The 26,250-nt window shown below is 42.5% G+C and overlaps 1 protein-coding gene and 4 non-coding genes across 5 annotated transcripts; all 5 read left to right on the top strand.

Annotated features, from left to right (window-relative positions):
• Positions 1 to 5,591: 5,591 nt before the first annotated feature.
• On the top strand, positions 5,592 to 24,039 carry ahcy (adenosylhomocysteinase). The gene is made up of 11 exons (XM_050039419.1): positions 5,592 to 5,720; positions 8,985 to 9,175; positions 11,119 to 11,194; positions 12,115 to 12,267; positions 13,684 to 13,796; positions 14,090 to 14,297; positions 17,036 to 17,123; positions 17,253 to 17,370; positions 17,565 to 17,687; positions 17,867 to 17,938; positions 22,668 to 24,039. Exons 1-11 carry the CDS (start codon positions 5,693 to 5,695, stop codon positions 22,797 to 22,799), a joined length of 1,302 nt encoding a protein of 433 aa, XP_049895376.1. The 5' UTR covers positions 5,592 to 5,692; the 3' UTR covers positions 22,800 to 24,039.
• Positions 10,887 to 10,985, top strand: LOC126386856 (small nucleolar RNA SNORA17). Its single transcript, XR_007569550.1, has one exon. It is a non-coding gene; the product is annotated as a small nucleolar RNA SNORA17 (small nucleolar RNA).
• LOC126386854 (small nucleolar RNA SNORA17) lies at positions 11,895 to 12,029 on the top strand. Its single transcript, XR_007569548.1, has one exon. It is a non-coding gene; the product is annotated as a small nucleolar RNA SNORA17 (small nucleolar RNA).
• LOC126386855 (small nucleolar RNA SNORA17) lies at positions 13,325 to 13,459 on the top strand. The gene has a single exon (XR_007569549.1). It is a non-coding gene; the product is annotated as a small nucleolar RNA SNORA17 (small nucleolar RNA).
• On the top strand, positions 15,220 to 15,354 carry LOC126386853 (small nucleolar RNA SNORA17). The gene has a single exon (XR_007569547.1). It is a non-coding gene; the product is annotated as a small nucleolar RNA SNORA17 (small nucleolar RNA).
• Positions 24,040 to 26,250: the final 2,211 nt, after the last annotated feature.

Here is a 26,250-nt window from a genome sequence, read left to right as displayed (position 1 = left end):
TCACAGGCTATACGATGCAACAGCTTCCCATACTGAGTGCTGCTCTGGGTATTACTTCTCCAACTGTGAAGCCCAACTTAGAGGGTCACATTTTTAAATAACCTAAAGTTTTGTGGGCACTATAACTGCTGTGTGATTGTGTGTGTGTTTGCTAGCTGCTAGGTTGCTCGCCTGTCAGCTGCACCTCTACCGCTACTTCCTTCCATGCTTCGTGCTACGTCCAAAGCTTCTGCTGCCACATCTCCACAAGGTTTTCCTCTCTGCTGGAATCCCACACATTTCCTTAACCGTATTTTGCCTCCATGGCGAGCTGCATGGTTAGTAGATGTAGGTCATAACAGCAGTCACACAGTGAGATGGTCATCCCAGATTTCTGATTGCAAGATGTAGGACCACTGTTTTAGAGCCACAACCAAAGATTTCTTTCATGCTGGTCATCTTTCGTCTGGGACAGCCCAAAATCACACAGTGTATACCCAGCTCGTGACAAAGCTTCGGCCTCTGTGGTTAAGATTAGCTTCACCTTGACACCTTACTTAGACAACACACAGCTGCTGAGCCTTAAAATTGCGAACATGCTACAACAGAATATGCCAGGGGAGTAAAAGTATTGGATGGATTTGATGAAGTAAATGTGACTTTGGAGTCTTGGGAGAACCACTGTAGTTTGGAGCTGAACACCACCCTACTGTACTACACAGCTGGCCTCCACCCGCACCTCCCCCTCCTTCGCATCCTTAGATCAATAGAAAACATTCCTTTCAAACCTGCCTGTGGGCGGATTTGAAAGGAATGGTTACCTAAAGGTTACCTAAATATGGTAATGAGGTTACCTAAATAGCACAAAACTAGTATAAAGAAGCTAAGTCTTTATTCAGATATACACCGATCAGCCAAAACATTCAAACCACTGACAGGTGAAGTGAATAACTTTGATTATTTTGTTCCAGTGCCATGTTCTGCTGGGAAACCTTTGGTTCTGGCATTCATGTGGATACCACCTGACATGTTCCACCCACTCAAACACCATTTCAGACCAAGTACCCCCCCCCCCNTCTGACCTGTGGAGGCATGGACACAGGATCTCGTTGAGTGCGTTGGCGGCAGATCCATTTAGTCCAGTGGGTTGTGAGGTGGGTTAATGGCACGTGCCACAGATGCTCATTCAGATTGGGATCTGGGGAATCTGGAGGCCAGGTTGACACTTTGAAGTCTTTAAAATCCAATCTGCGAGACTTGACAGCGATAGGGTGACAGTCCGCTGTGGCCCTCTTGAAACGTGCTCTTAAATTAGCTGTAGTGTAGGGTTTCTAGCAGTGGCCTCAGTTTAGCCCCTCTACTCCCTGTATTTATAGTCACTACATTTTCCAGCCATATTGTCTTTTTTAGTAGTCAGAAGTGCAATATTTTCTTCTGAAAATCAGTCACACAAAATGCACTTACATACTTTCTCCTTAGTATTACTTTGACTTTTAGTGCAGGGTTTTAGTGTCAGGTGATGGGCTCTTCTTTGCAATCAAATTTCCAAATGTAAAGTTACTGAATATTGTTGAAATCAGCCGCAGTGATAGTGTCTGCTGCCTCCTGAAAAACACATGAACTGATTCCATATCGCAGTGGTTCCCAACTGGTGGGTCGTGGTCCAAAAGTGGATCACGGGCCCATTCTGAAAGGACCACAAGTGACTCACAAGTGTGTCAACTTTGTAAAAAATGCACTTTATTTTGAAGGACAGCAAATTTCTGGCATGGAGCTGTTATTTTGAAGAGCTGTTTTCTGCTGTAGAGTGAGGTACTACTTGACAGCTACATGACAGAGACAGCAAACTAGCTCAGCGACATGGTCAAGTGCAAGTATGATGGTGAATATGTTAAACTGTGTGGACCTTTAATGACTAAGGAGAAATCTGGACCCAGTAGCTGGACTACTTGGTTGTCACATCAAGTATCAAATGTTGAAAATGACATGTTGCTGTGACAGAAGGTGTGTGAGGACCTTTACCCTCAGTGACACTGAGACAAGGTCCAGCATGAAGGAAATACTGGGGAAAAGGCCAAGGCCGGGGTTAGAGTTAAGATTGAGCAATGGCTATTAATAGCACGCGCGCACACACACACACACACACACACACACACACACACACGAATATGACAGTGTGCTATGTCTTTTTAATGTTGCATTCTCTACTATATTCATTGCTGCATCTAATGTAGGAAAGGTGCGACACAAATACAGTTTATACTAATACTTAATACTGTAGTATTACATCCATTATTATGCTATTCAAGAAAAAAATTAAATCACCGGAAAGTTGGCTCATTACAAAGTTTAATAGTCAAGATATTTTAAAAATATATTTTCCAGCCTAACTGAAGAGTAAAAATACAAAAAAAACCCACTAAGTAATGTTTTGTCCCCATTCTCAAGAATGAGTGTCCAGTTTGGGGCCCCATGGTGTGAAATCTTTGCTGTTAGGGCCCCTATTAAAGTCAGCTAACTTTTTCAAGGTTTAAGGTTTAGTCAGAGCCCTCCTGTCTGGGGCCGTCAGCATCCCATGCCAGTTTGTAATGTTTTAACTCAGGAGGTTTTCTATTGCTTCTGTGTAAGAGTTGACAAGAACTTGGCTGGGTAAAATTGCTTCTTAAGTTTCCTGTAAGAAAAAGAAAGTTGTTTTGTTGCTTTCTTTCATCAGGGTGGAGATGTGTGATGACCATGTCAGGTTCTCTGTGATGCTGATTCCAAGGAACTTCAAACTGTTCACTCGCTCTACCTCAGTTCCATCAGTGTAGGCAGGGTCGTACGTGTCTTCCCCTCCTTTTTCCTAAAATCAACAATCAACTCCTTGGTTTTGCCGACGATGAGCAGACGGTTGTTCTCCGACCACTACTCTGCCAGATTGTTGATTTGCCTCCAGTATGAGTTCTCATCACTGTTTCCGGCTGATGATGGTGGTGTTGTAAGCAGACTTCACAACAGAGTCATCTTCCGGTGTTGCAGTTGTGTGTGTGCAGCAATAGCAGGAAAGGGCTGAGCACACAGCCCTGGGGAGCTCCGCTGTTTAAACTGCATTTGAATTTTACCAGTGCTCAAGCAAAGAGCAGAAACTTGGCTGCGTAACCAGACCTCAGATAAGGTCTGGTTACATGAAGATTCCTCATTCTATCTAACAGCTGCACTGCACTGACTGGCCCCACTGGTTGCAGGGGCAGTTTTACCTGAAGCCTGGCCTGCTCCGTTGTCCAGCTGCCCTCCCTGCTTACAACACTGCTAGTCTTCCAAATAGCCACTAATTGGCTTCTAATATGGGAACATTCAATTAAAGCTCCACTGACTTTATCGGCAGTTTCCTCTGAATGGCTCAGGTCTGACCTGTGTGTCACTTAAATTTGTGTTATTTTAATAAAGATATATTTATTTTGGAATATGAGCCACATGAGCGAAGTGCAAATTAAAATAATTCGGCCGACAAATTAGATTTTGACACCGAGCTCCTGTACAACAAAGAGTCATAAGATTAGGTAATAATGCAGGGCCTGCATTAGTTCATATTGCACTTTGGTGATACAAATTCTTTTGCAAATTAAATAAATAAAAGAAATTAATCAATTCACCAAGATATAACCACAAACACGTGGTCATTCTGGGGCTTTGTGGACCTTCTGAGAGTCTGGGAACCAATGGCAGTTACCTATTTTGTTGGTAACTCAGCCGTCCATTTAGCTAATGCAAATATACTACATCACATCACGGTGATCCATTCCTCGATTGCAGTGCACATTCACAGTGCACAGTGTTAAACCAGTTTATCTAGTTCAGTTCACAGGAGAAAACCTGGCACTACAATATTCACAACTATACAAATAACAACTGCACTGAATGCCTGTAGAATAAAATATTTTTTTTTATATTTTCAATTAATCTTATATCAAATATAACAGTGCATTTGCAGATACAGATTTCATTATATAATCAAAAATCTCTTTTACAAGAGAGACCTGGCTATTCAAACGTAGAGGCCTCTCAAGAAAAACAAGCACACGTCTCTGTCACTACATTCTTTATCATGTCCTTAAATTCATCAGTGAATATTATTTAATTTCAGATGTTTTTAAAGATTGTTGCACGTCCAAGGTGCAGAATAGGAGAAATCAGTTTCCCCCAGATCTGTTAAAACCCAGGGTACATTAAAAAGCAACCACCTTGAGAAGGTAGCTGGTAACTACCAGAGCTGACACACAGCAGGGTGCAGAGGTAGGCTGGAAGTTTGTCCAGTATTGCTTTATAGATCAAAATATACCAGTGCTGTTGTCCGCGAGTGGTCAGTGACGTCCAACCCACCATTATTAAGAGGTTATAATAGCTTCGTCATTGTGTTAAAAACAGTCAAAGATGTATTGTAGTTCTACACAACACAGATGGACATTTGGTGTAATCTGAAGCACTCTATAGACAGAGATAGAGTTTAGGTAAATTAACAGAGAAGCTTCAACACAAAATTTTTGAGTCAGTACAAGAGGTGGGAATCGCCAGAGGATCCACAAACCGATATCATTACGGTACTTAAGCCACAATACAATATTATTGCAATTTTAAATATGTGGTGATATGCTGAGTATTGCAATGAAATATATTGCTATATATTGCAATTTATTACCCTTTTCCAACTGTAAATTATGTCCTTAAAGCAAAACTTTGTCAACGTAAATAAATATATATATATTTTTTCATCTATATGTACGTATATATATATATATATATATCAAGTAACACTGTCACCCTCCTTTTTCTGTCTGTGCTTTGAGCTGCTGTGATGTGAATTTCCCAAGTGTGGGATAAATAAAGTTTTATCTTATCTTATCTTATCTTATCTTATCTTACGGTCTCTTATCTTAACATGTTTTGTCTAATAAGTTAATATGTCTTCAGTCTGTTCATCTCACTTCAGCCATTTTTTTGCAGCAGCAAAATGTATTTACTGGACTGAAAAAGCAACTGGTTATATTATTCTAGTAGGCTTCCTAAAGTTTAAGTTGTATTTGTAATATTAATCATTTATACAATTTAAAAAAAATGATACTAGGCACTGTGTGATGATACACTATAGCCACACAAAAATATTGCAATACTATGCTGTGTCGATTTTTCCCACCTCTAGTAAGTTCACTGATAGAATAAATGAAAAATTGATTCAATCTCTGTTTTACAGAAAGAACATATTGGAAAAATATCTTGAAATTAATGTATGAATTTAAGTGCATCATAAAGAACGTGGTGAAAGAGACATGTGCTTGTCTCATCTAGAATAAATTATAAATATATATATAAATGTGGTGGTGTTGATAACAGCTGCAATGTTACTTATTTGCCCAAAGGCAAAAACACTAGACAAAACTTGTTCCAACCACACATTCAAACAGTCCCTCCCCCTCAAACAGCACCTCGACTTATCATTGGCTGTCTGTCCAGAAATCGTCCAATCAAATCCCTCACACGCGGGGCGGGAGCTCCCGCAGCCAATGGGAATCCAGAGTAGATCCGCGTTGGAACCGCCCCTACTTGTAAACTGGTTTGAATGTGGCTTCGACGATAAAAAGCGAGCCGTCATGTTTCTGTCCCTCCCTCTCTGCCTCTGTCCGTCGGCTAGGCTGCTGCTGCTGTACCAACCTGCCCGGAACAACACCAGAAAACAACCATGTCTGAGAAACTTCCCTACAAAGTTGGTCAGTGTCTGAATATAATATTTCAACCGTGCTAACACGACAGAGCGACGGTTTGCTAGCTAGCATTTTGTGAAGTTTATATTGAGGTGCATGTCGGGTAACAGCTCCTTTTAGCAGCCGGATTTAGCCTAAAAGCTAATCGCGCAACTAAAGAAACGTAATTAGATCTTTAAGACTGATTTGTGGCTAATTTTAGGGTTCACAGCTCTTCCTCGTGCTGCTGCTAACAATAACTTGCTAGCATGTGGTGAATTGTATTGCGTTGTTATTGCCGTTTAGCTAAATGTTTAGCACATCTGTTCTTTCCGGTGAGTTTAGCTTCTCACTCGTAAATTTTCTATTTCCGACACTCGCAGCTTGCAGAGTTTGTTTGAATCTGAGAATGAATCGACATGTTACAGTCGAACTAGCGCCGAGCATGGGCTTCTCCGTGGGCAGAGACGATGTGTACAGCCTCTGGGTGTTGTAGTTTATTAGCGAGGCCGGGGGCGTAACGTCGTTATGCTTTCAGTGGGTTTGCAAACTACATTTCCCGCGATGCCCCGCGCCTCGCCGCCAGTTTTTACGTGAGTGACAGCAGCAGGCAGAGATTGAGCTGCACTGTGTGCAACTTGCATACCGTAGTAATGCTGGAGCTACACGTGGTGCCCCTGTGCAACAGCCTACAAAGAGTTTGGTTAAAAGTTGTTTTCAAGTTTAGGAATCCAAAAAAAATCTTTAATTTCTGCAGATGTCTTTGTTTGGCTCCAGATACGAAAAAGCATCGTATGAAGGGGAACAAAAATAAATAATACAAAAACATTTGAACTGCTTTGCATTGTAAAAATGGAAATGCACTTGACAAACGAAGTGAGTGGAAAATATCAGCACATGTATGTTAAATAGGAGATGTTGGGTGCGATCTATTAAAATAACCGCAGCTGTAACAATTCAATCATTGTGTGCCAAATGTGACAGTTGTTGACCTGCTGTGAAGCAGCTGGTCAGAAGCAGAAAAAGTTGCACAACGTCCTGCTAACAGATAGGTCTGGGGCAAAGTCTGCACATTCTCTACTGACTACCTGCAGTTAGTGTCAGAGAGTTGCTCTGTGACTGTGTCTGTCAAGTCCTGACATGTTAACTGACTTGCATTTTGACTCAGTCTTTGAAATGTACAGTTTGTACTCCAGCGTTGATGCTTTAGGCTGGCGGGTTTGCAGCAGGGGTTAGAGGGAGCTACTGCTGCAGGGTGTTATTTCATTACAGCTGCAATGATCAGATCTTCAAAAAAGTGTGAATATTTTAGGTTGTTGCATTTAAGGTCTTCAAAAACTATTCATGTCATGCACACAGGTCTGGCTTTGGTGCCTTTCCAAACATCTGTCCTGGTTTCAACTGTTGGCACAAAGTTCAAAGCAGTTATGAGGGCACTTGTACCTGGTGGATCGCCATACTTCACATGCTAATACTGAACTGTTAATAGGTGGCTTTGGATGGGATTTGAGCCCCAGTGCCTGCCGGTACCGATACCCTGCTCTGTTCATGCAGCTACAGGACCACACAGCGATTCACGTCTGATGGTCGTAGTTTAATCAGCCGAGTGGAGTTTTAGTTGAGTCAGGCCCTTTGACCCCAGTGTGAACTCGTTTTTCTAATCCCGTCTCTGGCTGGTCAGTCAGGCTAGGGCCGGTTAGGTGCAGTTAGCCCTGAGGTGTGTTTGCACAGGCCGCAGCCTCTAATTGTGGAGGGTGGGTTGTACTTTGGGATTTGGGCACCCTGAGGTTTACCTTGCAGCAGTGTAGAGCCCACAGCTTAAACCAACATGCTTCACTTTCACCCAAGATGCTCTGTTGCATCATGATAATCTTAAAGTGAAAGGATTGAGATTAGTGCTGTCAGAAGTTTATTTGTTTATATTTGTTGGTGGAGTTGTTGGTCCAGCTGGTGATTGTCAAAATGCATTTAGTCTGGTGTTTGATCTGCAGAACTACTTCTTAGTTTGTGTGGAGAATTTTAGCTTTTGTATCAGGACATGATCAGCACTTTGCTGCTAAAAAAAACAAGAAGTGAAAGCAAGAACAAACCGACGTTGGGTGCTGTCAATGTACAATCCTGTAGCTTTAACCACTGATGGATTAAATATTGAATCAGAGTCAGGTGATGCAACAATGCTCTAACACGTACTTACGCATCACATCCTGTTCATCGTTATTTGCTTGTTCAGACATTTTTAAGAGTTAAACGTTGATGTTGCTGTGCTGCATCAGTCATGGTGAGACTTGGTTCCCTGCAGTCAAAGGTAATAATTATGTTACATTCATTCTGTGCGATCATGTCCTGTAATCTCCGATAAGGCTTAAAAAACTACACATGCACAGCACCAGCAGGTGTCTGGAGATGAAAAGAGTGCCTGTACAGACAGCTGTGGTTGTTTGTCTTAGTACAGCGCCAACATTGTTAGCATCAGGAGATATAACTGCTATATTCTCAGATATTAGAAAATGACACATGCAGCAGGAAAAACAGCAAATAACCTCATATTTGTCTGTTTTCTTAAGACATATCTATTTAAACTATAGCAGATATACTGATTTGAAAAGACCACATATTTATTAGTGCCCCAGGGCATAAAACAAATCTTATTCATGTTGTGTGTCAGTTTAAATCGTGTTGAGAGTTGTGCCAAGTCTCCAGGAAATATGGACACTGTGCTTTTTGGTCATGCTTTTGAATTAAAACAAGCGCGAATTCGCAGTGGCTGCAGCCACATGTTCACAAGCACCCACCTGTTCAAGCAATCACGCACACACAGTCTCACAGGAAGTTGTCATTAGTCCATTGAAGCGTCCCTACAACAACGGGTTCATTACCCATGAAAGGGGACGTGGCCAAATGGTGTGTGTTTGTGTTTTTGGCCAGTTGGCACAAATGGCACAAACTTTGGCTCATGAATGGCTTGTGTCCTCATTGTTGTCCTCATTCAGAGGGTTGACTACACCGCTAACAACAAGCTTTCAACATGTGCGGTGGCACAAGCGTGACATTTGCCAGCAACATTCAGTATCCGGCCAATCTGCTTCTACAGATGGGCTTGTCTGTCTTTTTCGTCATATTTTCTGACTGACATATCATACAGCTCAGGATGGACGGTCTCTCCTTATTAGAAAATGGACGCTGGCGCCCAGAAACACTTTGTGGACACTCAGCCTTAAGGCCCAGACAAGAAAATGTTTTTTTTTTTTGTAATCATGTTTTAACATCCTGTTGTCTCCCTCACTCTCCTAGCTGACATCAGCCTGGCCGAATGGGGGCGCAAGGCCATCGACATTGCAGAGAACGAGATGCCCGGTCTGATGAAGATGAGGGAGCTGTATGGTCAGACCAAGCCTCTGAAGGGTGCCCGTATTGCCGGCTGCCTCCACATGACCCTGCAGACTGCCGTGCTCATCGAGACCCTCACCGCCCTCGGAGCTGAGGTAATATTTACCAGCTGCATTCATCAAGAGATTATCCATTGCTCACCATGACTTTCAGAAAAACACTGTAAATGGAAGTAGATGATTTTTAATCTCAGAATGGATGCAGGCACATTTTAGAAAAGGAGCCTCTCGGATCTAAAAAAAGAACATAATCCCTTCCTTCTTTATTAAGGGAGGCCTGTCATACTTTCTCTTGTACTGTGGTGAGCGTGAACTTTGTTTCCACTCTGTTCCAATAACATCTTTGGGTAGAACATTTTCAAGCCCAGTTAAATGTTCCCCAGAGATAAAACACCCATTGCCAGATGTGGATTTTTGCTCAGTTAGTCTTTACACTGTTGTGGTTTCTTCGTTCATTAAACACAAACAGTTTGTGTCAAGTAAAGGCCAGTAGATTATAAAAATAAGAATACTGCAGTTCTTTTGGACAAATGGCTGTTGTGGCGTTAATGTTTTATAGACAAGTCAAGTTGGTTTCATCAGAAAAGAGAGCTCTTGAGTACACTGATGATGCTTCTGTGTCATAGCAGGTGCTTCCCAGTATAACCTCCCTAACGTTCTGCCTTGCTAAAGTGCACTCCAGCAGTAGTAACTGAGAGAGAGGACAACTTTATTGATCCATTTATCTGAACAAACAGTCTCAGTGAGTCTGGGCTTTTCTCTCTCCCTCTGTCTGCCTCAAGGCCGGTGTGTTCTGTTATCACGTTGGTTTTATCTAACTCAACACGACTGGCTTCATCCTGCGGGAACCGGCACCCTGAGAAAGAACAGAGAATGAATAAAAACCTGCTCTCAGTTTTTCCCCCACAACTGGATGTACTCCTCTCTGAGGTGGCGGAGACACTGTAATTCTGTCATTTGCAGTTCTACTTTACATTTAAAGGATCAGTGTGTAAATGCTACCTGGCTTGATATTGATTTGACAGGACCTAACTTACTGTCGGAAACTGATGCAACTGGACAGCAAGCTGCAGTTTAGAAGTTTGGACACTAGCTGGCAGTGTTTGTTCACAATGCAATGGCCTTTCATTGATAGATAATCTGAGACACCATATTATAGAGCCAGGCAGGTCCTTAAGAAGTCTTAAGATATCTTCAAGCCAATGATTTAAATATTAGGCCTTAAAAGTAATTAAACAGTCCTAAATTAGAATTTTTGATGTCTAGATCGACAGACATTTTATCTAATTTAATTTATCCATCTTTTAATATCTTTTGTCAAAATGAGTCAAGCTCCTCTGCATGAAAGTCCACATTTCTGATGTTACGAATCGTCAAACCCACCGCTAGGATTGCAGTGGTATGAGATTTTCACGGAACGATAAAAAAAAAAAAATCACTATAATTGAACGCTCATCCTCATCCCGACTTTATCTTTTGATGTGCCCTGTTTGAGTGAAGTTAAAATGACCAAAGCACGTTCCAGGGTTGGAAGTTGGCTCCAGTCTCATGCTGGTGAAATATGAAAGTAGCTGTTAAATTTGCTGCACTAACTAGCCAGACAAAATAAAACAAAACAAAGGTCACCTACTGAGTGGCAGATGGACAAGACATACTTTCCAAACCTGGCACATCGTAGCTTTAAAGACTTAGAAATTGGTCATTGGGCTAATATTTTCACTCTGTAAAATACTGTGTTTAAAATTGGTTTTAATTGAAATAAAAATATATTAATAACCAAATAATAGTGCTGTATGTTAATTGATTTAATGCCCCTTGAGGCGTTGCAGCCCAACTGTCGTGTTGCAGCTGTGTCACAAGGTGGCAGAGAGAGACCGGTGGTAGTCTGCACTGAGACCCAGATACACACTGAGGACTCGGAGTGATACTCTCCCCCAACAGTTAAACACACAACTTCAGTTGTATTAACATGTATAACACCTGCTCAATGAGTTTAGATTCACTTTCTCCTCCACCTGACGTTCTGTCTTCGTCCACAGGTTCAGTGGTCGAGCTGTAACATCTTCTCCACTCAGGACCACGCTGCTGCCGCCATCGCAAAGTCTGGCGTTCCAGGTAACAAACATCACCTCTATGTACAAGGGCTGCACAATGAATTGTGCTTTGAAAACATCAACAAAATTCTAATTTTTAACAAAAGTTTCTCATGAAAATCTGTTTTTTTACAAGAGTACAATGAACATTACAATTTACCTTCGCCCAGTACTCATTTTCACTGAGAAGAGCTTGAAAGCATCATAATGTAGCTCAGTTCAGTCTCTGTGAGCTGTTGTTTGGGCCACTGGCTGCTCACGTTAATTAGCTCTCCTCCTGCCGATAGAAGCACGGATTAGTTGTTCACAGTTTAGCGTTATCAGGAAGACGGCGTCCTTTTGTCCCGAACGTGTCCTTATCTCTTGTTCATCTCAAGCACAATTTCCATTGTCCACAAGAGGCTGGCTAGTAGCTGCCATCTTGTAACACAACAGTGAGATCACAGAGCCTGTCTGCCAATCAACAATAGTATTGTTCTTGTACCTGCTCAGTAGTTTAAGTATTAGGCCGTTAGTCTTGAGTTCTGCTTTTTTATTCTGCTCAAAATTGATTGAGGCTGATGGCGGTCAGCGAGGCTGAAATGGATGTTCAACCGATGAATTGCTGCATTCCTGCTTTCTAGCTCACACAATCCTTTTTTTTTTGTTTTGGTAATTTAAAGACACTTCTCACCAGATACTGTTCATGTTGTTGCATGTTAAAGCAATAATATGGTTGATTGAATGCCCCTTGAGGCGTTGCAGCCCAACTGTCGTGTTGCAGCTGTGTCACAAGGTGGCAGAGAGAGACCGGTGGTAGTCTGCACTGAGACTCTACAACCAATTGAGGACTCGGAGTGATACACTCCACCGACAATTTAGATCCACTGCCAATGAGTGCGAACACTCTTACATGGCTCTCAGTGAGAAGCCAAATAAGTGAATATGTCTCTGTTTGTGTAGTGTATGCGTGGAAAGGTGAGACCGATGAGGAGTACGTGTGGTGCATCGAACAGACTCTGTACTTCAAGGACGGTCAGCCCCTCAACATGATCCTGGACGACGGAGGTGACCTCACCAACATGGTCCACACCAAGTACCCCAAACTGCTGGCAGGTTGGTTTAAAGTTTCATTGATAACAACACACTCACTGTTCCATCACTGACATGTTGGTAAGGGTTTAGCGATGCCTGGCCTGGAGCTGTTGGCAGATTTTTGTGACGGTGATGTCAGATGTCAGGTTAGGTTTCACTGTTTTACCACCATTCAACTCAGGTAAATCGGGTCTTTTCATTATGCTAATGTGTCTCCTCGCTTCCCTCACTTGTCTCTTTGTGTCGTCGCTCCTCTAAGCGATGATGTGAGACAGATGCGAGGATGGAGGAGCCAAAGCTGCCAAATGAGAAATCCTTGGTTTGGTAGCATCAGTCTTTCGTGACATCAGTTACTGTGCCAAATGTGGATGTGTAGCACTTATATGTCACACAGCTTGATAAGACTTGGGCATAGGATGCCCCTGTGTTTCCTCACTCGTAGCTACTCCAAGAGCCTCCTTTCTTCTCCTTTCTCGAGGTGCATTTAAGGGATTGGAAGTTCTTCCATGATGGTGGAGAGGGAACTATTTGAGTCATGGGAGGAGAGAGGATGCAAGGAGGCATAGGTTGGCATAATGAAAAGCACCCATTAATTTTGGGCCCTTTATCTGTTCTAAAATGGCTGCTGCAGGAAACTGATTTTGACCAGGAGACATCCCAGCATCATGCAGTGGTTGATGATTTTCCCACTCTGGAACATGCAGGGTAGAGTTTTGGACACTAGATGGCGGCAGTGGTCTGGCACAAGCCGGCTCACAGGGCAGCTTCACTCCTGTGAATTCAAAATTATGTAACATGAAACATTTTCATGCATGAAGTCAAGATAAGAAACTTAATTGTCCCAAACGGAGAATTTGTTTGGGCACATAGTGCGGCATAGCTGCAGAGCAGATACAGCCATCAGTCGTGATGATATTTTTAGTTTCTGAAGATGGATTTTCTCTTGCTTTGTCTTTCCAGTCAATTATTTTGTATAGCCGGCGTTTTCACACAGTCCTTTTTTTGGTCTAATTTAAAGGCACTTCTCACCAAATACTGTTCATATTGTTGCATGTAAAAGCAATAATACGTTTGATTTAATGCCCCTTGAGGCGTTGCAGCCCAACTGTCGTGTTGCAGCTGTGTCACAAGGTGGCAGAGAGAGACTGGTGGTAGTCTGCACTGAGACCCAGATACACACTGAGGACTCGGAGTGATACTCTCCACCAACAGTTAACAAACAGTTAAAGTACTAAGAGATTTTAAAAACAGGCACAACTGTGAAGAGGAACTATATATGTCTGAATCTTATTTCTCTCACTTTTGCTTTGTGCACAATGTTCGTAGTTTTATATTGATTTAGGAGCCATGCTCACTGACATCATTTCTTCGCCTGTAATCCAGGAGACCCATGTCTGTAATCATGTTTTCCATAATCATGCGACCTTCTGTTTTCAGGTATCCGTGGCGTGTCAGAGGAGACCACAACAGGTGTCCACAACCTGTACAAGATGATGAAAAAGGGCGAGCTGAAAATGCCCGCCATTAACGTCAACGACTCAGTCACAAAGGTAAGCAGCCTCGACCTTTAATCCTCAGCAGCTGCATCCTGTCGTGTCTACACATCGTCACTAGTGGAACCACTCAGTAATGAAAGAATAGTTTAGATGTGTTTGTTGAATGAACAGTGAGAGTTTGACTATAAAATGTGACCTTACAAGCAGGTATATTTTAAAAGTTCTGGTTTTATTCAAACTGCAAACTGACCTATGGTAGACCTTTTGAAATAATCTCTGGAAATCTTCTATCTCACCATCCTGTTGACTAAAATGCAATAATATATTTTCTGTGTCCCTCCTTGCAGAGTAAGTTTGACAACCTGTACGGCTGCAGGGAAAGTCTGATCGACGGCATCAAGAGAGCCACCGATGTGATGATTGCTGGTAAAGTTGCTGTGGTGGCTGGCTACGGTGACGTAGGTAAAGGCTGTGTCCAGGCTCTGCGTGGGTTCGGAGCTCGCGTCATCGTCACTGAAATCGACCCCATCAACGCCCTGCAGGCCGCCATGGAGGGTAGGTGATGATGGCCAAAACAACAGTATAATAATGAATGGGAACTCTGAGAGGGCACCGCTGTGCAAAAATACTTGAGTTGACAAAGGGTAGTTGGTTACCTTGGGAATTAAGAATCACATTTTGCCTCAGAGCTGACAAGATTGTACCAATTATATACAATCTGCAGAAATCAGTAACCCCCCTCCGACCCCATAGACTCATTTCCTTTTTACTTTTTCAGTGGGGTCAACAGCATATGACTCATAAAATGCTATACATCATCTGAAAGCTGGAAACCTGAAGATTTATTTGAGATGCATTTTGTTTTGGTCAGGCACTTACTCAAACTTAAAGTTTTAACTATAGTGCCCTAAAACATTATGATTAAAGCATATGAGACATTCCCATGCTCAATTATGTCTCCTTATTGTTGCAGCAGTATTTGTTAATTAGCTCTCCTCCTGCCGATACAAGCACAGATTAGTTGTTCACAGTTTAGCGTTATCAGGAAAACAATGGGGTGTGTCCTTTGACATATCGATAGTGAGTTGACAGCGTCCTTTTGTCCCGAAGGCGTCCCTATCTCTGTTCATCTCAAGCACAATTTCCATTGTCCACAAGAGGCTGGCTAGTAGCTGCCATCTTGTAACACAACAGTGAGATCACAGAGCCTGTCTGCCAATCAAGAATAGTATTGTTCTTGTACCTGCTCAGTAGTTTTAGGCCGTTAGTCTCGAGCTCTGCTTTTTTAGTCTGCTCAAAATTGATTGAGGCTGATGGCGGTCAGCGAGGCCAATATTGGCTGATATGGATGTTGAACCGATAAATTGCTGCATTCCTGCTTTCTAGCTCACACAGTCCTTTTTTTTGTAATTTAAAGACACTTCTCACCAGATACTGTTCATGTTGTTACATGTTAAAGCAATAATATGTTTGATTGAATGCCCCTTGAGGCGTTGCAGCCCAACTGTCGTGTTGCAGCTGTGTCACAAGGTGGCAGAGAGAGACCGGTGGTAGTCTGCACTGAGACTCTACAACCAATTGAGGACTCGGAGTGATACTCTCCACCGACAATTTAGATCCACTGCCAATAATATGTTCTGGTTTTGTTCAAACTGCAAACTGACCTATAGTAGACCTTTTGGAATAATCTCAGGAAATCTTTTATGTCACCGTTTAAATCCACATCCAAATGGAGTGGAAGAGATAATTAAGAAATACTAAGTTAAACCTACTTATTATGTAGCAGGGCTCAACAATAAGGATTGCCCGATTGCCCGGGGCAAGTAAAACTCACGGTCGGGCATGTAAACTAACAACTCACTTGCCCGATCAGGCAAGTTGCTAAAAATAGTAAAAGTTAATAACTAATTGATAAAATAAATGTATTTTAAAACGTGCTCTTCTGCTCTGATGCAGCGGTCTCTCTGCCTGAAGTCACAGGCACAGCTGTGTAACAATGTCCTGCCCACAGCCCCCATTGATATTATTTTGCGCGACGGACGCTTCATATAATAACATAACAATATACTATTTATGGTGTTATGCCATCGTGTCATTTCTGTCTCTACATGGTCACGCGTTAACAATTCTCCTCTGCTCTCTGTATCGCGCACGGCGGAGTTCCGCCACACACACAGGTGAGCACGCTAGAGCGGCTCGGGCCGCATTTTCCTGACCAAACCTGACCCCGAGCCCGGTGCAGTTTGTCAGCTGACAAAGTTATTGAAATGGACAGTGTGTAAATAACCAACAGACTGCTGTTACGCACAGACAAACACGCTGCTCGCACAGCAGCTCAGCACGGCACTCATGCTGAGCTTGTGTTGCGTTCAGGCGTTGTCACGTAAATAACAACTTCCAACACTTAAATAGGTCATAGCACAAAACAGCAGCATGTCAAGTGACTTTTTACTTTTATTATATTCAATAAAATTGTATGTTCCTAAATCTTGAGACACCTCATATGTAAGCTAGACAGACATTTCACCTGCTCATTACTGTGCACACATGTACTGTATGTACTTAGTCCTAAAGAGCCCTTCTGGTGCCAGTAGATACATAGAAACATCCCAGCAGGCTGTGCTTTGCAAGCATACAAAAAAGTTTCACGCATGTGAAAATTATTTTTCATGCGTGTGCTTCACCTCCGCTGCTACAACTCCATCCTAGGGGAAACACTGCTGTGTGCGTTTTGTGCAACAGGTGGATGTGGTAGTCTACTGGTAGAGTAGAGAGAGAGCTAAGTAGCGTTGAAGTAGAGTAGAGCAGGGCAGAGAGATGGAAGCAAAATATATTAAACCCAGTGTTAATACAGCAGAACTGGAGAGAGGGGTGAAAAATAAATAGAGGTGGGCATGGCTCAAGTAGGGCGCAAAATTATAGACGGAGAACGATTGACAAATTTTTCACTTTAAGCCCTTTTTGTGTAGGAATTAAGCTACAATACATGACATATGTTGTTTTAATTAATAAATACAGTGTGAATAAAGATTACACAACATGGAAATAACTGCAGTCTTTGTTTTTTGATAGCCGCTTAAATTAAACAATTTTTATAGGGCAAGTAAAAACTGACTTCGGGCAAGTAGATCTCTGACCAACTTGCCCGACCGGGCAAGTGAAAAAAAACCTTAGCGTTGAACCCTGTGTAGTAACCTGCAAAATTGTCAAATAAAAAGACGGGGTCTGCTTTTGCAGTTTTGCCAAACTGTTGATCCACAATACAAACTCCTCTTCTTCTTCGTCCTCTGCAGGTTATGAGGTCACCACCATGGACGAGGCTTGTAAGGAAGGAAACATCTTCGTCACCACCACCGGTTGTGAGGACATCATCCTGGGACAGTAAGTTTGACCTGATGTTTTCGACTCAACCTGAGCTGAAAACTACTTTCATTAAAGTTTCACAAAGTGCGTGACCTATCCAAAGCATTTCCGAACTCTTGAATAAAAATGTCATTGCTTTATCTTCAGTCACTTTGAGAGCATGAAGGACGATGCCATCGTTTGTAACATCGGACACTTTGACTGTGAGATCGACATGAGCTGGCTCAACAAAAACGCTGCAGAGAAGGTCAACATCAAGCCACAGGTAGGAAAACTTCCACAGACCTTATTCTTATTTGGGGAATGTTCCATTTTAAGCTGCCCGGGGTTCATATTCGAACTTTGGCATCTAGTTTTCTCCTCTGTATTCTTGCTCTGTTAAAGCTTGGCTCTCCAACATCAGTCTCAGCTCTGTATCTGAACCATCACAGAAGCAGTAATCCTTCTCCTCTTCCTCAGGTCGATCGCTTTCGTTTGAAGAACGGCCGTCACATCATCATCCTGGCTGAGGGCAGACTGGTCAACCTGGGCTGTGCCATGGGACACCCATCCTTCGTCATGAGCAACTCTTTCACCAACCAGGTACTGTGACTTTGTGTGAGCGAGAGAAGGGAAAAAGTTGCGGTGAAGTTCTCTTTAGTTGCATGATTTTCAAAGCTACAGCAATATTTTAATTTGACATAAAGACACCATAGTTGCATCCAGTCTGCTTTATTTAACACAGTCCCTGTCTGAGTCTCATCACCTGCTTTTCCCTGTAGGTTCTGGCTCAGATCGAGTTGTGGACGAATACCGCCAAATACCCCATTGGAGTCTACTTCCTGCCTAAAAAGGTCAGAGGTCACACCTATGATTATGAAGTATATGTTATGCAGCATCTCAGCATTAAAACTGGATTTTCACATCCACGTCTAGTCAGGAGAGTAAAATTAAATGCTATCAAGTTAGTTATGCCATGTTTTCATGGCTTGCACCAAAACCCAACAATTAGCCCCTCCTAAGTCCCGCCCCTCTTCGCTCTGTGCTCCAATAACAGTTGAGTGAGCTGGGAACACAACGGAGCCTCAGACAACTCTATTAACGTCTATTAAAAGTGTTTTCAGAAGCCCTCTTTGCACAGATTGTGCTGTAGAGCAGCTACGATGTCCCGTCTTCATGCCGCCTTTGCATTTTTACAAAGTCAAAAAACATCATTCGCTCCACTGTGTGATTTAAGACTGCATGCTGGCATCACGGAATCAAAGAGGTGTGATGGGTGTGACATGTAACACAACAGCGTCAGCGTCTGGTGTGACACATAACACATGCGTTGGCAGCCCTTTATTAAGAATCGCAATGGCATAACATGGAAATAACAATCACTTACTGTCCCTGATGTATGGCGACTGATCTCATCCTCTACTCGGAGGATAAGGAGCTTGCGGACGTCATTGTTCTCCCAATTTGCGGCCATTTTCGGACGCTGTTTTTCCTTTTGAGTTAGCTGCTAACTGCTAAAAGCTACTTTTTTGATCTCCTGCAGTGAGTCGCAAAAACGTCACACCTGTCACCCATGATCTCATCCTGCCAGCTGCCTCTTTTATACAGACATCATTCCAGCACTGTTTTTATCTCTGATGCTGACTCAGAGGCGAGACAACTCTCTCCCCCTTTTCTGCAATTGTACCTTTTTATACAGAACAGTGAGGCAGCGTAATGGCGAGATATTCCCACCTTGAACAGGCAGTGTAAAAGGGACTTAAGTCTTCTAGAGTATGGGAGGCATAAGATGTGCTATTTGCTGGGCTTGTCTAATTTTGATGTGGCTAGGGGACTTTCACAGTCTCCTCAGACATGTAACATATACAGTCACATTTTAAGTTCGCTAATGTTAGTGAAACACTTGCTAACATCATGTTACATCAAAAAAATGTCTAATGTTCCTTTGTTTAGGCTCTGCGCCGCCCAAAAGTAACTTTCTGAAGAGAGACAAAGGTTAGGTCAGCACTATGGTCTGTACTCTGTAATAAATACATAGAGTACTTTACTGATTCCCAGAAAAGGAAAATGGGACACGTTTCCTGGTAGTTGTGACGGTTTCGTCATCCTCAGTCTCTACTACTTCCTTTTTTTTTTTTTTTTTTTTTTTATTAAAGTGAAAGGCTCAATTCTTGTCGGTTTGCCTCGTTCATTTAAGTTAGGACCTTGAATGTGTCCCTCTGTCACATACTATTTTCCTGCTCGGAGAAGCCAGACTGATCTATTGTTTCTGTTTGAGCCATTAAAAAAGCTGTCTGAAAACCAGACTCTGGGCCAGACTTTTGGTCGGAGGCTTTACTTGTCAGATTTAATTTAAAAATCACAGATAATGATCTAAAACTTACAGCAACAGCAAGAAGGAAGGGACAGTTTGAAGTTATGAAAACAATATGTAGTTGGTGTAGTCGGAGGTGAGGTGTTTTTCCTGTGCAATAGCCAAACACTAGATGTCTGTTCAGTGTTGAGGGCTGTAACCAGAGGACGGAATGGATGCAGCCAAGATGTAGATCAGGCTGGGTGACTTCAAAAAGAGGGATTTACTTGGTATGAAAACTATTAGTTTTGAGGGCAGTCTCATGTGGTGTCTGTCAGTTCCTTTACACTGAATTTGGCATGAAGTGTGTTTCACTTAAGCCTGAAAACAGCAGTGAAAAAATTAAAGCAGTAAATCCCAGATGTGATGTTTTTACAGTGAGTAGTAAAGACAGCGGCTACATCAAAGGGAGCGGGGTTCATAAGACGGGCAGGAATTTCGAGCCAAGATACAAAAGCTGGACAGGAAGAGGAAGCTGCTGGCGAATGCAACACAATTATTTGGTGCTTTGCAGTAAAAAGCTAAGAGATGATATAGAGCTTTAAAGAGTGAGGTTATTCCCACAGAACATCTTCCTCCATCCAAGACAACTCTTTACCTTCCACATAAATCCTTCACATTTGTCCTCCGTGTGTGTCAGCACAGAGGTTATTCTTACACAAAAGGATCACTTTACAGATCCATTCAGGCTTCTCTGAAATACGCTGAATCCATCAGTCGATCCACAGAAGTGTTGCTTAATCCTCTGTTGGCTCAAACGAGTTACGATTTTGAGCTTGTGAAATGAAATCAATGTATAACATTTATAAACCTGTGAACAACCACCTGCACAGCAAATTAAAGTTAGTGAATATTCAGAAAAGAGGATGTAGTCGTAGGAAATATGTGACTGCTTTTGACTCCTTGCACAGATTATATCAATGTGAGGTGATAACATAAGTTTTTATTTAGACATAAAGCAGAAAACTGAGGTGAGAGTTTTGCCGACTGCAGTGTCTCATACTCAGTGATGTTGTTCTGCAGCTTCCTGCGCCCCTGGTGAGGTAACTTGGAAAGGACAAAGTAAACTCACTGTCAATGCACCTGGGGAACGCACTGTTATTTTCCCCGATAATGCTACATTATGAACAAGTCCATGTTGAAATCTTGAAAGTATTTCTCATGTCACAGAAACCACTTGTTCAGATGTTAATGTACTGTCTGTGATTTGTTCGGGTGCCCACTGACCCTCATCCATGGCTCTCTAAAGCTCTGTGAGCCACTGTTGCTGGTAGACCTTCTAAAATTTTAGATTTAGAAAATGTACCTGAATTCACACAGGCATTCCTGTAACTTTTCATCTCATCTGCTGTGACAGATGTTGTATTGAGTCATGTCGATGATGACTAAATGATGTTTGCAGTTCAGGGGACGCAGCAACAAGCCATATTTTTCTCCTGATAATAATAGTGATGATGTGAATGTGCCACTGATACTGTATGGACTCATGTCCTGCACCGTGTTGAAGAAATATGTTCAGCTGCCATTTTCTTACTGTGTATATATCATACAGGGTTCCCATTAGTGCTGCATGATTAATCTAATTGCAGTTGGAATCGCGATGTCAGGCTGTGTGATTACATAACCGCATAAAAGGTTGCGATTTAATGTAAATAAATGTTAACGTGTGCGCCCGTGGACGTGACTGCCTCTCCTGTAGTGTGTGGAGTTTGTTGACATTACGCCCCAAGCTATCCTGGTGTGTGCGGCACGTATGGCCAGGTGACCAGCCAGCGTGCAGCAGTGACCAACATAGACGCAGAAGAAGAGCATGAGCACGACCATGAACAGGCTGAGTTGGTGGCGGAAAAAAACCCCAACGTCTATTACATGGCGATACTTTGGATTCAGGTACGGCGATGTTGAACAGAAAGACGTGCTGTGTAAAAGTTTAAAAGTTAAAGTCGCCACGTCCTGCGGCAACACGACCAATCTATATCAACACTTGAGACAGCACAGCACAGGGAAAAGCAGGAAGAGTGCATGCGAGAGAAAGCCGAGCCGTGTAACGTTGAAGACAAAGAGACAACTGAAAGCCGCCAGAGCCTCATAAAACAACATCCAAGCACACAGGGAAATCACGGACTCCATAACAAACTATATAATAACAAATGAAAAACGGAGCAATTTTGCTCGGGTTCGGCCCACATGACGTGCTGCTGTGTTGTGCTATGGCGTGCTGGAATTTGTCATTTACGTGACAACACCTGAACGCAACACTGCTGGAATTTGTCATTTACGTGACAACACCTGAACGCAACACAGGCTCGCTCCGCTGTGTGTGCAGTGCCGTGCTGCACTGCTGTGTGACCTGTGCTCAGTCTGTTCATGGTTATTTACACTGTCCATAACAATAACTATGTCAGGTCAGGTCAGTGCCCCCTGATATAATGTAGGGGAAACACTGAATCAAGTGGAGTATGTGTGAATGAGGGCTTTAACCAGTGCAGTGGACACAGTGAAGTTCATGCTTTTCCAAGATGAAGATTTTATTCTGGGTCCTCAAAGAGTGGTGGAAAAGTTTTGCTCATGAGAATGTGTGAGAACCCGATCATATCTCATGCAAAATGAGATTTTCCTTGTAGTTTGTCAAAAAAATAAACTTCAGTGGGGCCCGGCTCCAATAACCACCTGGGGGCCCGGGGGACTCACTACATTATCAACATCTCTGCACAAGACAGTGAGACATACACACACTAATTTAATTTAATAAAATTTCACAAGCTCAAAACATTGACTGTTGTGGGCACGTTTATCATTTATCAAACAAATGTCAAACGTTATTTTGTTCCAGCTTCTCTTTTTTTTCTTTTGTATGTTTATCATTGTACATTCAGAAATGTAGTTTTGGACTGTTTTAACAAAATAAGCAATTTAGTTGCCTCAAGCTCAGGAAAGTTGCGATAGATAATTTCAGCTTTTTGTAAATAACAAACCATAAAAACCAAATCAGAATGATCTGTAATGAAAACAAGGATTAGTGGCTTTAATCTGAAGTCAGCACTCACAACTCTGAGACCATTTCCCTTGAAACATTGCTGAGTGACAAAGTTCTTTGTCGTCATATGTACAGCATCAGACCTTCAAAAGAAAAAACATTTGCAAGACAGATAATGTGTAAATACAGAAGAGAGGCCAATAAGCGAACAGCAGTCTGATCTAACAGCATCTTCCTCTCTCTGTCTCCACAGTTGGACGAGCAGGTGGCAGCCGCTCACCTGGATAAACTGGGGGTGAAGCTGACCACGCTGACAGACAAGCAGGCCAAGTACCTGGGTCTGCCCACCGAGGGGCCCTTCAAACCGGACCACTATCGCTACTGAGCGCCCCGTCCAGCTGGGGAAGAGGCAGAGAAGAAGAAAGAGGAGGAGGAGGAGGAGGAGGTGTGGACAGAACGGTGTTGGTGTTTAGGTGCAGCAGGGTTTGGTGTGTGGGAGCACGTTGAGAGATCGCAGGCAGGTTGCACTCTGGGCACCATTTTGGGTTTTGGACTTCTAAATGTCGACTTTTCAGGGACACGGAGACAGTTTGTGTTTTTGTTTCTTCCCCTTCAATAGCCTTTCATATCAAATGCTAAAGATGTGTTTCACATGTTGCATCCTGTGTCGATCGAAGTGATCTGACACGACTGAAGTTGGGAGCCGACACCTTGCTTTTGCTTTACTGGGGTCGTTTCTGGTCGAAGCAGGACGTCTGCTGCCCCACACTGACCCAAAGCTTCTGTCAGTAGATTTATGGACATCAGGTGGGTGTAGAAGGCTGTTTCTGCAATTTAAATCAACATCCAACCCTGATCTCCACCTGAAAGCTACTTAGTTCGTCTCATCGCCATCTTCTTTGACTCTACCACACCAGTATCTTCAGTCCTCCACCATCTCCTCTCTCTTTCTCATCAGTACTCTTCTGAAACACCATCAAGTGCTACTGCGGCTGTTTAAGAGAATTCCTCTCGTTGTTCGTCATTCCCTCTCCGTTTATGGAATAAAATAAACCCTGATCTTTTTCTACCTGAGCTCTTCTCTCCGTCTCGCCGTGGCTCGAGGTGGAAGGTGACAGAGCAGGTTTTTCTTGTGCGTCTTTAATGAATCGAGGCAAAGTTCAGTGTACAGCGGCCTTATTCCACTTTATTCCCATCAGCGCTGCCCTGTGTTAGCACTTACTGACAGCTGTACCTGAACTGTGTGAGAAGATGCTTGTGACGTGCTGCTTGGTGTTCTCAGTGTGTTTACTAATTATCCATGTTGATCAGTAGAGTGAGGAGAAGCACTGCTGCCAAAGGAACCACCAAAGCACATCATGTTTTTGCCTGATTTCTAAACAAAGTCTTATTTCTGTTGCCTAATTTTCTTTCATGATTGTGATTTATTTAATCTGACTTGAAGGGCCAAACGTGTGCAGCGGCCCCCTCTTATCCTTTGATTCTCACTGGAGCCGATCAGGGTGACGTTAAAGCGGTGGCCACGGTTCTCAACGGTTACAGCCTGAAATGCAGAGTTCAACTGCTTGTTAACGGTGGAGTGAAACTGTCAAGTGTGACAATGAGAAATAAAAAAAAAAAAAACATGTTGACTTTGGATTGTTTCTCCTTCATATGGTCTTTTATGACAAAGTGGAATTTATTTTTTTTAATTTTATTTAAGACATGAGACTGTGCGTTAGCCAACATTTTAGCAAATGTAAATGCACTCGAATTATCTTAAATGCTAGTTTTCATCGTCAGTCCCTTCGCCAGCTGTAAAAAGGCATCCTAGAAAAATTAAAAACAACAAAACGCAGCATGTAAAACAGGTCAAAACTCATCACACATAATATGTTTACAGATAAAATCCACTGTCACACGTTACAGTTAAATATTACATGTATGTTCACATCTTAGGTTGTCAGCTATCCATTTCTTTGCATTAACTTTAACGGACTGATATGATGAAGATGAGATGTAACTGTTAGTGGGACTGAACTCCACTGATGCGATGCCCTGAAGGAAAAAACGACCAGGCTGGATTCATTTTCTCTCAGCAGGATCGTCTCCCCTCGCTGCCCCTCTGGCAGCTCTGTCAGCAGTAGATCTGAAGATTATGGAGCCAGATACAGGAGGAAGTGCTGAACCACACATAATCTTATATACAAGACTAATATTTTACTAGTCTTGTGAGGTTTTCCTAGCTCAGTACTAGTTAATACTTCTCCAGTCGCCAGAAGCAAATGTTGGCAGATGAATCGAACGTAGTCGAAGGAGAAAACAAAGCTGAGACATAAATGTATTTTCCAGACTGTTCTTTATAAACATCCATCAGCATACACCAAGTTTATATCGACATATTCCGGGTGATTCGACTTTCAGTCTGACATCCAGATAAAGTGGTTTAATCATCTGGATAAACCGTCTGCTTGTTTACAACCTGTCTGACTGCTCGTTTCTTGACCCCACAGGATGCTGTAGTAGAAACTCTATTACAAACAGTGTTATCACAACATGTAGAGATGATGGAAGTATTAAGAGGACAAGAAGGTCTTATTGACAATTTCCTTTAAGAGGATAGAGAGACTTTGTTGGGCGAGTAGGATGCACCTGGGGCAAATCTGATTTTGTGGGAAAGCAAGTGATGTAAATACATAGATAAAGGCCCTGCTGGTTGAAGCTGTGCGTGCTGTAACTGCAGCGGCATCATCATGTTGTGTTTTTGGAGGCAGAAGTGATCATATATGGGTGAGAGGGTGGAGCTGTGGACAAGTGAGGGGTGGATCTGTCTCATAAACTACAGCGACACCTCGCAGACAGCCTGTCACTCAGAGCAGCCCCGCCAACAAATATGCATAACTTTGGGCCTTAATAAGAAGTCAGTGAGTGAATTATAGAAAAATTAACCTCGGTACAGTCGTCATGAATGTTGATAGTAACTACAGAAACCCAAACTGTTTGCTGCACAAGGCTGTAAACATGTTTATTTCTGCTGTAAAGTTGGACATTTTAACATGGAAGACGTGGGGATTGACTGTTAGAGCTGCAGTTTTTCTTAACTTCCGTGTTGGCTCGATTTTTCAGCCTCAGAGGATGCAGCTTGAATTGAGTCCATCTACATGTCAGTATATTCTAGCACTATGCAGCTGCACATGCTTTCCAGTAAAACACTATGATGGGCAATTTGAAAATTTTCTAGGTTGTGGTTTTGCTAGCTTTTCCAAAATGTAGAGGATGACTCAGTGTGAGCCGACGAGAACACACATCAGGTACACAACACTGTGACGCAGGACGTCCACCATTGAACTTTATGTTGGAAAGAAAAAGTGGTAGTCAATGGAGAGAGACTGTTTTTTGATCACATTTGGAACTGCAGTTGAGGGGCGGCACGGTGGTGCAGTGGTTAGCACTGTCGCCTCACACACACACACACACACACACACACACGACCTCCAACAAGATAAGCGGTTATGGAACTGCGACTTTCTTGATGTGCAAAATGATCTTTTAAAAGACAAAGATCGTGACGTTTTTGATTTGAGTATTTATGTTAAATTGACTTTAAAGACAAAGGTCTGAAAATGTATAACTTTAAAATGGATTGATGTATTGAAATTTCTTTGGTACCCTTAGATCAGGAATCCAAAAAATTGAGGAAAAAGTCACATAAGTTGACATTTTTACCGGAGCAAATAATGCAGATGAATTGAAAGATGAATATGGTGAATTTTGAATTTTTTTTTTTTTTTTGAGGTAATTGCTGAAATGTAAAGTCGATTGTTACAGCGCCACCTTCAGGTCAATGAGTGTCCTTT

The sequence above is a fragment of the Epinephelus moara genome, chromosome 24, assembly GCF_006386435.1.
Source record: "Epinephelus moara isolate mb chromosome 24, YSFRI_EMoa_1.0, whole genome shotgun sequence".
NCBI classification, from domain to species: domain Eukaryota; kingdom Metazoa; phylum Chordata; class Actinopteri; order Perciformes; family Serranidae; genus Epinephelus; species Epinephelus moara.
Note: the sequence above shows the minus strand (reverse complement) of the source record. Positions and strands in the feature narration are given on the sequence as shown.

Coding starts and splice junctions, on each gene's coding strand:
- ahcy (XM_050039419.1), top strand. CDS start 5,693: ATGTCTGAGAAACTTCCCTACAAAGTTG. Junction 12,268..13,683: donor GTACCCCAAACTGCTGGCAG/GTTGGTTTAAAG, acceptor TTCTGTTTTCAG/GTATCCGTGGCGTGTCAGAG. Junction 13,797..14,089: donor TCAACGACTCAGTCACAAAG/GTAAGCAGCCTC, acceptor CCCTCCTTGCAG/AGTAAGTTTGACAACCTGTA.